The 13,427-nt window shown below is 42.2% G+C and overlaps 1 protein-coding gene across 7 annotated transcripts in view; it reads right to left on the reverse strand.

The window, feature by feature from the left end:
• The window catches only part of TSNARE1 (t-SNARE domain containing 1), a 478,617-nt gene that overhangs the window by 221,075 nt on the left and 244,115 nt on the right, over positions 1–13,427 (reverse strand). For 4 of the 7 annotated variants that reach the window (XM_074145148.1, XM_074145146.1, XM_074145149.1 and 1 more), the window contains one exon: positions 10,438–10,605. In XM_074145148.1, coding sequence (XP_074001249.1) covers positions 10,438–10,605 — 168 coding nt within the window. The remainder of the gene's footprint in view (positions 1–10,437; positions 10,606–13,427) is intronic. The other 3 variants (XM_074145150.1, XM_074145147.1, XM_074145151.1) reach the window with 1 other exon arrangement.

Raw genomic sequence — 13,427 nt, forward strand, 5'->3', positions numbered from 1 at the left:
TTGACTATAAACAGACCCTAAGCAACAGTTTATGCAGAAATTCCTGCACTTAAGATATCTGCATCCGGTCAGGCGAATTCCACCACGGGGCACCCACCATTTTCTCTCCACAGCCACATTTTCAGATGTTTCTTTAATGATCTATATAACAGACAATTCTGCATGACCAGCAAAAGGCAGCTCCAACACCTACTCAGGTCAACATTATTATCCACACTAATAGCAAACACCTCAGCGCTGACTCAGGACCAGCCAGAGCACATGGACACATTGTCCACTTGATGTCCACAGAGTAACCCCACTGATGGGACACAGACCCACTGGGCACTGGGTCACCTCAGAGGTCTACCCTTCCAGGGAGGTGCAGACACAGGCATGGACGATGTCCCACACACCAGCCTTTGCTGACTCCTACCCATCCACCTGATGGAGAAAAGGCTTCTGACATCCTAATATCCTAACTGTTCTCCCAAATAAATGACAAATGTGGCGTGGAAGGGGAAGAAAAGCATTAACCCCTGCCTGTGGTGGCAATAAATGGAAGAGGAGAAGGAATGAGAATGACTTGGGACCTCATACAGGCCAGGAAATGGAGATGCCTTGGCTTTAGATTGAAGCAAGATTAGCACATGAACTTTTGGTAGCCCTCAGTGGTGCAGTCAGAGGAGATGGAGAGATAATGGGATCACAGGATCACAGGATAATTAAGGCTTTAAGGGGCCACAGAGGAGTCCTAGTCCAGACTCTTACTCACAGCAGGACCAACTATAAGGTCAGACGAGGTTGCTCAGGGGGTCTAGCTAAAAATTTGCATTGAAAAAAAACTACACTAAAACATTTACATTAAAATTTACATTTCCTTTATAACATCTAGGTGAGTCCTAACAGTCTTTCTGCCTCAAGTGTGCTGTCTGGTGGCCTCAATATAAAGGGGAACAGGAGACTTCAATGCAGGGAAGGAAACGACAACCAGAGGAGATACAGTGGATAGACAGACAGATGGTGAACAGGGTGGTGAGAAAATACAGTTTTGTAATACCTTCTTTTACAAAGGAACAATTAAAAGTATTAAAGAATACCTGGAAATGATGAGCCTGCATAGTGCAGAGGGCATAAACTGTCTTTTGCATCAGCCTCTAAAATTTGACATCCATTGTTAACACTGTTAACACTGTGATTTTCAGTCTAATTTCTGCAAGGACATGTGAGAATATTACTGTCAAGGCTAATTTATAAAGAATCAGGGACGTTTTGTTGAATAGGAGGGAACATGAACCAGTCTTGCTGAGAAATGTGGATTTCAATCACCTTCTCAGTCATTTCTCCCCTTATTATCTCCATAGGGTCTTTTCTCTACACTTGGTTCACCCTCCTGTCTCCTGAGCTGTTCAGGGAGGGCTGACCTCTCTAAATAGCGAGGTCTCGATGGGATGCTCCTGAGCTTTGCCACGTGAGCTTTTACCGGTTCATGACATGAGACCAACCTGGTGTTATTCTCTCCATCTGGATTGGGGAAAATTTTGTTTTCCCTACCAAAAAGAAACAAAAAAAGAGAGCACGGCACTCAATCCAGGAAGGCAAGAAGTCAAATCTGCATTAATAGCTCTTGAGAGCCCTGTTAAGGGATCTTGGCTGGTTGATGGGCTATTGATCTTCATTGTTATTAATTAGCACCAGAGAACCGGAGAGTGAACTGCTCTAACCTAAGTAATAGGTGAGAGTGGTAATTCCCCTCTGGGGCAGCAAATCGCATCCACAAAAATAGCTGTATCGACGACGCATACGATGTTTGTACTCTCTGTGCTAAAAGAAACAGGAGCAAGATATTACCTTGATTGAGACAGTGATCGTCTGGCAACAAAAAAACAGGCAAAAGTGCAGTAAATGGAGGAGGAAAGTAACACATCCTTTTAACAAAGGAAATACTAACACTTAAGCAAGAGGACTTGCAGAAGCTAAACAATATTTCATCACAAGCACTAGAGATGTCTCTCCAGCTCTCTACCTTATCAATGTACATTGACAGTCAATATACAAGTCTTTAACTCAGCTCAATTTCTGTGGAGATATATATATATATGCAGATGTGTCTGCCTAAAATTCTGATTATTAGCAAATAAAGCGCGTCAGCACTATTTCCCCCTTCTGCAGAGGAAATACATCACTTTTAGTAGGTGCTAAAGTCCATCCCTATTCAGCAAAGCTCTTAAGACATACGTAAGTGATTTGCTGAATCGAGGCTTTCATCACTTGCTCCTTCATGCAAATTCCCTGAAAGGAAGAGTGCATGAAGAAAAGGGTTTAGGGCAAGACTCTCTGACACTCACAGTCTTTGGATAAGGCACTGGGAATCCAAGTCAAAAAAGGAAAATTATCTCTAGCACGCAGCAAAAACCTCTTCAATTTAGTTAAAAGCACTTCACTACACACAGTATCATCGTAAGGTTATACCTGAGACATAAGAAATGTCTAGGGCTAAAAATAAATGTTATGTATTCCTGAATCCTCCCTATCTTGCAGAGTGAGATCCTAGGTCAAACACGTATCCTCAATGAAATACTGATTCCAAAAATAGACAAGCTCTAATAATTTCTGTGAGGAGAGGAAGAAATACAGTTTTGGACAGCCAGTAAGAAAAAGTTTGGGCTTTTGCAAGTAATCCTAGCAAAAATGATGTGAGAGCGGAAAGGAGATGAGGAGCGAATGTTCACAATGTATTGCCCGGTGGTATTTCACCTCTTGCCTCTGGGTCTGGATGTATGGGGTTTATGGGCCAGATGGACGTATAGCAATGTACTTATAACAGCAGCATTCAGTAAACAGTGGCCACGGAAAGAGAAGAAAATGCAGCAAGGACTTTCTGTGGGTGCTTGTGGCTTTTGGATGTTTGCTCTTTGAGCTTGCAACTACCATCTATAACCCTTCTCCAGGTTGTTACCGAGTTGTCTATACTCCATGGACTGCACCAGGGAAAGGATCCTGACTCCTCAGCCATTTGGTACGGACTGGTTGAATTCCATACTCTTTGAGGCCAGCAGAATGGACTAACTATGCTCACACCGCAGGGAACTTCACTTGGATATCAGGAAAAATTTCTTCACCGAAAGGGTTGTCAAGCATTGGAACAGACTTCCCAGGGAAGAGGTTGAGTCACCATCCCTGGAGATATTTAGAAGACTCTTAGGGACATGGTTTAGTGGTGGACTTGGCAGTGTTAGGTTAATGGTTGGACTCAATGATCTTAAGGGTCTTTTCCAACCTAAGGAATCCATGATTCTATTCTATGATTCTAAAACTGCCTTTCTCATAGAAGCCAAAACATTTGAATGGACACAGCTTAAGCAGACTGGAAGTTAACTAGCACTTGTTAAATGAGCACGTGTGAGAAAGAATCATCTGGAGTGAAAAAGGCAGCGAGAACAAATGACACTGAAAACACCGAAACAGCACTAGCTCATTCAGGGCAGAGCCTCTGAAACTCCAATTAATAAAAGTTCTCAGTCCTGACCGGCACGACACTGGCAGTTTGAAGGCAACATGCTAAGGATATGGAGATTGCCTATGAAGGGTTTTGATTTGAAGGCAAGTAACTGAGGTTTGGAGCAAATGCATAAGTTGTGGAAGCCACAAGGGGACCGAGAGGGGAGACGTGGGCAAATCAATATGCAATGAAAACGGTCACTGCATGAGTCTGCTGGGATAGACTGCTTTTGTTCTCAATACTTGCTAAGGCTTCTCCACATTTTCAAAGAGGCCAGCTGTTATTTTCACATATCCCTTATTTTGCCCTCAGGCTTGCACAGTTCCCCACAAAATTTAGCCTTAATTCACCTTACTCCTCCTCTTCCCTAAACGTCAGTCAAGACGAAAGGAAATTCTTGTGATCAAATCATCAGATCAATAGGGCTGCAGCTGTACAAGGACGTGGAAGATACCTGTTCTCAGGCACTTCACTGCATCCACACCACTAACTGCCCTTGCCCTCTGAACCGGGTGGCTGCATCAACACTGCTTATGAAGAACATGTTAATACTCAAACTGTGTCAATATTTGGGCAAGCACTGGCTAATCTGGGTCAAAAGTGGGCCAGGATACGCTCTAACAATTTAGAAGTGTAGTGAGTCAGTTCTAGTGTCCTTGGTACTGTTTAATTTACTAGCATATAAATTATCTAGATATCTTTCCATCAGCACTTGGAACCTCTGAATCGGATCCATGGGGCTTTTTACACATTTCTTCTGTTCCGCTTTGGTACAGCACCAAGATCCCGCGTACGGTCTGCTGCTGTAGGGGAAAGGAACTAACAAATGGGAAATAATTGAAAATAGAGCACTGAAGTGACTGAAAAGCAAGGGAGACCAACTTGTGAAGAGGAGGATAACTGTTAGCATTTGAGGAGTTTAAAAGCCAAAGGGGAAGAAGAATTATTTGCAGGGTCCAGTAGAGCTTCACTAGGTGTGAGGAGCTGAGAATGAGAAAGGGATCTTTAGCAAGAACAGAGGGAAGCATTTCATCAACACTGAAGGCTGCTGGACCGTGAAATAGTCTCCCGAAATAAATGGTGGCAGTCCTAAAGCTGGGGTCATTTTAAATTAGACCGGCCAAAATACTTGAGCGGATTCTTGAGGGAACAACTCAATACCCAGTCCCAGGGATGACCATGTCAACCTCGCAGGCAGCTCTGCCGCTCACGATAATTAGGCTCCACCAGGCTGCCATGAAAAGAGGTGCTGCTCGACGCCCAGGCGGCCCCAGATCTTCCACGTACGGTGCTCGCCGTGATACCGAGTTATTTATACATTACTCCGAGTTGAAAAGTCTCTGTGAAGAGGCAGGCAGAGCCCTCGTAAGTCAAACCCCCAGACTACTGAAGCTGATGAAAGAGATAAAATAGCTTGCATTAAACCTTCTAAACTGCTAGCATCCGTGAGAGATTTTACTGAAAACACCCCTCAGCAAGAAATGATACATCGTAATGAGTGAACATGGAACACGTTTGAACTAACAAACACACTCTGACAGACTCCGTGGGGCTTTTTTTGTTTGTTTGTTTGTTTTATTTTCATTGTATTTCATTTTCTGTCTGCTTACAAACGCTTGACTGACAGGCGTGGAAGCTGGCATCTATCACTTCTCTTCAAAACAGATAAGGAAGGAACATCAACATTTCTCAACACCGACCCGGAGGGAACAACTTTTCCTAAAAAGAAAAACATTTCCCTCATACCTGTTGCCATAGCCTTTCCAACTCTCCTTCTCTTTCGCCAAGTGAAGCATTGACTAAAACAAAGCTCTGTTTTTTTTGTTTTGCTGTCTTCAGGATATCCTCAACCGACGATGAGAAACTGGACCAAGGTCTTCTCGCCATAGACTCGCCCCGAGTTAGCAAAGCATCACCAGACAGCATCAGCTCTCATGCTCTGATGACCACATACTACTGGAGAAAACTGTCCACCTTCTCACATTGGCCAAGTTAACGTCTGGGTTCTGCGTTTAAATACAAAAAGAAATCCAAACCTGCGGCAGCAGGGGAGGATCCTTCTTGTTATTCATTGTGTCTTCTGTCCGAAATGAGGAAGGAACTTGTTAAACAACTTATTCTCCCACTTCCCTCTGAGATGCAGGATGACACTTTTGGCCTCGTTGTTAGGTAAGTGACTTAAGGCCAGTGTGATCGGTGCCCAGGACACAGAAGGAGTTGATGGCAGAGTTAACACTTGAACTAATTTCCCCAAATGCTTTCCTAGCACCCTTCCACTGGGGGGCTCTCCATGGCTGCACAGGTATCTACAAGCGATGGTCTCCAGTTTGCAATGTTCGTTGTATTCCTCTGGTCTGAATTTCTGACTTCCTGGCTCTTAAGTAAGTTGGTAACTGCAATTATCTGCGTAAATCTGGGTATCTGCTGGTTTTCAGGGCTGAGAGATGATATGGTTAGTCCTGATTAAGCCAGGTTTGGTGGCTAACAACATGGGTGGCTGCCCACCTCCGTGAACTGAGCTCTTTTTGCTGCTGCTTCTCCTGTGGAAGTGGGGAGAAAAAGGGGTGTAGGGAGGTCAGCATAGATGAAGTGACCCTTGCTATTTCAGGGACAACTGTCCCCAACACCAGGAGCAAGCCCTGCTATCCAAATCTTCCCTTTCCCTTACTTCTGTCTTGGCTGTTCCCCACTCTTCACGGTAGAAGAATTCTCACTGCTGTGTTAGCATCCTGGGAGTGGGATGGGAGACTATGATAAGAAGGGAATGAGGGTTGTGGAGGAGATGGGATGACCTGGTGGTGACTCCAAGGAAATGGTGGTGAGGTCTGGGAAGGGTTCGTCTCATCTTCCTTTCTCATCACCTCTGGAGAAGCTGTCTGCATGGAGAAGATCACTGGGGACTTTCTGAATCAGTATGTCATTTAGCATCTTTTTTTATAGGTCCTTCCAGTCACCAGATTAAATTCTGAAGTCCCCCATTCAAAGGTTATCCATTTGCTCTCCAAGTTTTATCTCCTAGTGTTTTTCACATGACCACAGGTGCCAATGAAAGGCACGGGACGCTAAATTATATATATTTGCTATGACAGAGCTTGTGCCAGCACTGAGCACTGACAATGCACATTACAGTTCAGCTCATGTATTTCTGATGGCACATTTTACAGTGCTATATATAAAGTTGTTATGGCATCTATTATTCACTGCCAATACAGTTCAAGTTAAAATAGGTTTTATGTAACAGTTCAAAGCAATATTTTAAGAAATAACACTTGTGTCAAGGCTGCGGTGTCCTACCAGATTTTGACATTTCCAAGCAATAAAGATCTTTATCCAAAATGTAAGGTTTTGGCGAGACATCATCTCCCTTGCAGACTTCTCTATTTTTAATCTGCAAGCAATAGCAAAGGACGCGCATTTAAATAAAATGAACAGCCAGCTGAACTTTTGACATGGCTGTTATCTTTCTAGGTGGAAACTGTGAACGCTGAAAAGTGCCTCAAGGGACACTCATGACAGAGAACAATGTCCCATTAACCTGAACCTCTGAAGAGATTCTGGAGATGTGGAAAACACACAAGTGGGGAAGAGTCATTGGAACATTAAGAAGATGTCTATTATAAGCACAATTTTATATCTGTTTTTCAGGACACAAGAGGGGAAGAGAATTTATTTCCTCATTTCTTTAGCAATGAAAAAGGGCTTATATCTGTTCTTTCCAAAAGGCCAAATTCAATGTCTCTCTCTCAAAAAAAAGGTCCATTAATGGTACCAGCACCATGAGCACCTCTAAACTTGTGTGCTAATCAGTGTGGCCCAGAAGATATGATGTTCTAGCAGTGCTCTGTGACCTCTTCTGTACTGCTTAAGGTATACATGTTTCTGGTACTAGTAACGAGGAAAAGTAAAAATCCCAGAAAGACCAATCTACTTGCATAAGAGATGTTTTGCACGGCTTTGTTCTTCATTCTGGTCCCCAAAGAGTAAGAGAGAACAAGTGCTATACATCAATTTGGCAATAAATTTAGTTTATTAGCTGTGCTTGACAGTCAGGAATAATGTTTCCTTTTAACCTTCTTACTGGTTTTGAAAACATATTGGAAAAAAGTTGTAAGGGTGACTATGAGCTCAGTAAGTCCCTTCTCTGTACGCCCACAACTTCTAATGAAATCAGGGAAGTTTTAATCTGCAAGACGAGTCCTTTCACAAGAAATAAGTTCATGTGGGCCAGCAAACAGAAAAACAAAACTCGGTGAAAATGATTTAGAACCACCATCTGCTTATTCAAACACAGCTGGGGAGAGGTACGACGCAGTCCAAAAATCCATTTCATTTTCATTATATTTCTTTCAAAATAGATGTTAAATAAAATACTATTGGCCCAAAATGCTTTCTTCCTGAGGAGAAATGTTTAAGCTACATTTGAAATAACGCTTGAGGAATGCATTACAGGATGAACATGGATCTTGGATAGCAAAGCAAAATGGATGTACTTATGACGGTGGCCAGCAGGTCGAGGGAGGTGATTCTGCCCCTCTACTCTGCTCTGGTGAGACCCCACCTGCAGTGCTGTGTCCAGCTCTGGGGGCCCCAACATAAGAAGGACATGGACCTGTTGGAGCGGGTCCAGAGGAGGCCACAAAGATGATCAGAAGGCTGGAGCCCCTCTGCTGTGAGGACAGGCTGAGAGAGTTGGGGTTGTTCAGCCTGGAGAAGAGAAGGCTCCGGGGAGACCTTATAGCAGCCTTTCAGCAGTTACAGGGGGCTTATACGGAAGATGGGGACAGACTTTTTAATAGTTCCTCTAGTGATAGGACAAGGGGTAATGGCTCTAAACTAAAAGAGGGTAGATTCAGACTAGATATTAGGAAGAAATTTTTTACAACGAGGGTGGTGAGACACTGGCCCAGGTTGCCCAAAAAGGTGGTAGGTGCCCCATCCCTGGAGGTGTTCAAAGGTTGGATGGGGCTCTGAGCAACCTGATCTAGTTGAAGATGTCCCTGCTCATTGCAGGGGAGGTTGGACTAGATGACGTCTAAAGGTCCCTTCCAACCCAAACTATTCTATGATTCTATGATTGATTCCATGATTCTATGTTGGAGATGGGGAAAAAACACAGGTAAAAAGAAACTACACACATTCTTAGGAAGCAGAAGGCTGAACAACATTAACTGCATAAGATGAATAAATTATTCAGAGGTAAATTCATATGAGGCAGAAAGGTACACAGGATCTACCAAATCAATAGATATGCAACCTGTAAAATACATGAGTTTTGCATTAATTTAGAAGTTATGCAGGGCTCAGACTGGATTCCCTTAACTCACCCTGAGAACCCCACGTGGTCCAGTATGGCCCCATATAGAGATGTCAGCTTGTGGCATAGAAATTGAATTTAACCAGCAAAATAAGGATCTCTCTAAGCAGACATGACCATACCTCTTGTTTTCAAAGTCATCAGAGTGGTTCCAAAGAATGTTTATCAATATGGTGATAGGCACTTTATATATATAATTATAAATATATATATTTATATTTTTTTATATATATATATTTAGCTTGAGGCTGGCTTGGGGGTTTGTTATTTGCCACTGCCTAATGAGCAAACACTTAAATTTTGTTTTTTTTTCCAGGGAGGATGAGGGGCAATATAAAGACAGGAAGAAAAAGGTAGTGACTATATTTCAAACAAAAGGATCACAGCAATATCCTTTGTGTCCACAACACCATTCCAGAAATACCTTTGCATCCACCTTCCTTGAACATCAAAGGGTAGGAACACCCCAAAACACGCAACAAATTTTCTTGCAACAAAGCTCCCTAGAGTTTGACCCGGTGGATGCAAAGAGATTCCTCAAGTACAAAAGGCCAATTTGGGCCCAAGGATGCTCAGTGTGAGAATATCCTTTAACAATTTCATCTCTACTAAAACACACGAGTCCGCAAAGCTCAATCATCTCCATTCAGCAAACCATAACAGAAATTAGACAGACACTAACCTTGACCCACTCCTATAAAACTCTCGAAATTTCTTACTTACAGTGTGGAATCATCTGTAGCTATCGCTGTTTGCAAACAGAGGTCAATGCCTCAAAGCACCAGCCCACGAGCAGGAACGTTTGTCCCCTTTTTGCACTGTTAACTCAATCACAATTCCTGCTATACCGCAACCAAAATCTATTCTGATAAAATTAGCTCAATCCAATTAAGCGACAAAGTATAGTCCTTAATTAAATGTTCTGATTATTCTGAAGCCCTCTTTTTTTTTTTTTTTTTTTTTTTTGGTTCATCTTGAGTTTAGGCCTGTAAAAGCATACAAATTAGAAAGATTTAAAATGCTCTGGGTTTACTCATTTATTGCTTAAATTTGAGTAGCAAGAGTTTCCCAAAAGCATAAAAAGGGAAGTATAGAAAGAAAAATGTGGGATGTTTAACTTACTCAGACCTCTTGTTCCTTTTCTTTTTTGTATTTTATTTATAACATTTATAAAAAAAAAGGAGTAAAAATAGTATGACTTCCTTTTATTCCATTAAGAACATGCAAATTCTTTGATAAAGGAAAAATATTGAATTATTCGAAAAAGTTAACAAGTTATTTCCTTTTGTCCACCTATTATTCTCTCTAATGGTAAAGCTGAATATTTTCTGCCTGTGACAAATTCCATTTTCAAGTCTCCATGCACAAAAAAAGTTGTTTTGCTGCAGGAAGAAGCTCAATTAAACTACCTCACTATGAACTTGGTTATGGAAGACACACTGAGAAAGAACCCTACGAAACATTAACCCTTGAATGTTAATTAATCCTTGTCGTTTTCATTACAGATCATGTGGATTCCTAATTCTCCATGGCACTGATTTCCATTTTCAGGAATGTCTGATAGTCTCTCCCATGTTGAGCAATGCACAACACAAAGGATCTGCATTTCCAGCTGGGAAGCCCATGAAGGGAGGTTACTGACCTCGATCTGCTGAATGGCCTCTTCCCGCTGACGGATGGCCTCCAGATCCTCTTCTGTGATTTCTGAGAGCAAGGCTTGATCCTGGCTCTGGCTCTGCCACGTGCCATCTCCCCCGTTAAAGATCTTCTCATCATCAGGTAGGTCCGAGAAGGGGGTCCTAGGGCTCTGCTGAGATGGGAGAATGGAAAGAAAGCAAAGGAAGTGTAAATATTGTTCAGTTTTACACAGCCTTCTTACGGGAAAATAAAATAGTAGTATAATACATCACATAAACAGTGGCGAAAAGGTGAAGAGGAGTAAGTCACATGAGCGGAAACATCAAGTCTTGAAGGAAGTGTTAAGACCTGAAGCCAGACCTCCTGAGGTACATTTGAGCCCCAGCAACCAGCTTCAATTTTCCAACAGCTCTGACACAACAAACCATTTACCTGCATCCAAAAATCACGTTTACCTTGTTGATTTTCCTGCAAATTCTTCAGGAATCAGATATTTTCTCAGGCATACACAAAGCCTGTGTGTTCGCCTTGAAGACTTTATGATCCAACTTGCACCATTCAGCATAGCAAAGGATGCTATCTTGTCTATTTATGAGATACAGCTAAAAAAAGGGAAATACAGCTAAATACAGCTTAAAAAAAGGGAAAATCATATAGTACTGTGACTGCATAGTCATCAGTTTGAGCCTCTCGTGGTTTCATGGTGTTCACTCTATAGAGTTGTCTTGATTTTCTGGGTAGCTAGATGTTCACACGACCTTTGGGAGCTTTTGTTTTTTTCAGATCTGGATTGAAAGAGCCCAGTCATGATCCAGCTCCATCTACACTGCAGGCAGGGGCAGAGGTTTAACAAGGTCTTCTCCTCCTCCCAGTCTTTAGCTTCTGTGCCTATAGAGATGTTAGGTTCAGTCTAGACTGGGCTCAGAGAATGAACCGACACAAGGTTGGTATGGAGAATCAGGACACTGAGCTCAATTCCTAAACTAATAGACACTGCTGAAGACTCCGATCCGACAACTGCACGAGTCTTTCCCTTCAAACAATGCACACGGTCCTTTAAACTGGGCTTGATCTGAGCTTTGACTCCTCATCAAAAGTTACAACAAAAAAGCAACCCAACTGCTTCCGATGCTCTGAAGTTAAGAGAAAAAAATGTCGGTTGCTACAGCATGTTCTTGACCTGAATGTTCCCAAAGTCCCTGAGAGCTACAGGAGAAAACAAAGCACAAGAATTCAGGAGGATGTTCAGTTCTCTCGATCTGGATTTATCTGAGGCACAAACACCAAGGAATTCCAACAGGTTGTGCCTGAGAAATAAAGACCTCTGCTTTCTTGCTGTGGCTAAGTTTTTAAAGATGTTAAACGCCCTGAATTCCCACAGAGGAAACAGGCAGCAAGGCTATCGGGTGGTTTGTTGGAAAGGCACGGGAGGGCTGGAGAACCAGAAGAACTGGGAGAACTCGAGTGGAAGTTGCAGAGGAAACAACGCCAAATCACCACAGCAGGAATGGGAAGCTGAACCAAGCACGCAGGAAGGGGGCAGGGGAACAAGAAAAAATAATCACTTATAACGTGTTTTATTTCTTGCTTCTTTGCTTAGAGATTTCCCTTGGAGGAACTGAGAAGGAGACACAGAGAAAATGGGTGATACTGAACTCTTGCAATCACATTTAGACACTCTGGCTGGCTATATTTTGATGAATATAAGATATCTCGAAATTCCTATTTAACTCTTTAACTCTTCTTTAACCCTTTAAAAAAGTGTATAATTTCTGCATTCAGAAACTAAAGAATTTTTGCAGTGGCCTAAACCTAGGCATTGCCTTACAAAATTAATTATTATTATCACCAGCATCTAGTGGCAGACAAAGAAAATTGTACAACGTGATAAAGTGGGGCGATGGAAGAAGTAGAATCATTCAGAAAAACAGGCAGCAAATAGTCAACTACTTTTCAAAAATATAAACAGAAGATTAAAATCTTTGACATTAATGTTTCACCTTCCGTTTCCCTGGGATCTGTTATCTACAGAGAAAGGGTGTGTTACAGGAAGGAAATAATCATTTAAAATTAGGTTAAAAATTCATTTACAGTTTAAAAGACACATTTTAATAGGATTAAGATACTCTGGGGGTGTTTTATTCACTAATTATTACGTGCCTTGGACGCTAACTTATCTGGTAGAGTATTTCACTGCCAAAAGAATATATTAATGGACTCAAGAAAAAAAAAGAAACACCCTCGGGGTATTCTAATGCCTCATTTATAGTGACAGAGGTGTCCTCTCATCTCCACCAGTGGGCTAATTAGGACATGCAGAGGCAGTTACCCTGCACAAAACCAAGGAGGGTGGAAGAACCCAAGTGCCTGCCTTCTAAAGATGCAGGAAAATAGTGATTTAATGACATTTTTGTACTCTGGTCACAGCAAGGAATCTGTTTAGCAATATTGTTTAGTGATGGTTTTTGTCAGTGTTAGGTTGACGGTTGGACTGGATGATCTGAAAGGTCCCTTCCAACCTAGACAATTGTATAATTCTATGACCTAAACGAACAGGAATGGACACTTAAAGCCATGCTTTCCTGTGCAGACATGAACTTCAGTGGAAGAAAACAGACTGACAAGTTATCAGAAGTTTCCTGTCCCGTTCTCACGTGGTAGCACCGGACGGACAGCAGAGCCAGCAACACAGCAACCAACTCTTCTAATTATATTAATCCATGTAACACCACAGTCGTATCACAAATATGCTTGATCTTGCCCGGTGCCGACTTGATTAGTCATCCCCACTTGTAGGTCCTGGTATCTGTAAATAACACGTCCATGTCTCCCCCCCCCCCTCCCCAATATAATCCAGACAGTGCAATGCAAGTGATGCTGCTCAGTCATCTCGTACAAAAGCCGGCTATTCATGTGTTTAAATAGATAATGGTCCAGACACAGATGTTTTTCCTCTAGACAAAGTAGTGGCTTAAGTTAATTTCAGAGCTGCTG

Source organism: Numenius arquata, chromosome 3, assembly GCF_964106895.1.
Source record: "Numenius arquata chromosome 3, bNumArq3.hap1.1, whole genome shotgun sequence".
Taxonomy (NCBI): domain Eukaryota; kingdom Metazoa; phylum Chordata; class Aves; order Charadriiformes; family Scolopacidae; genus Numenius; species Numenius arquata.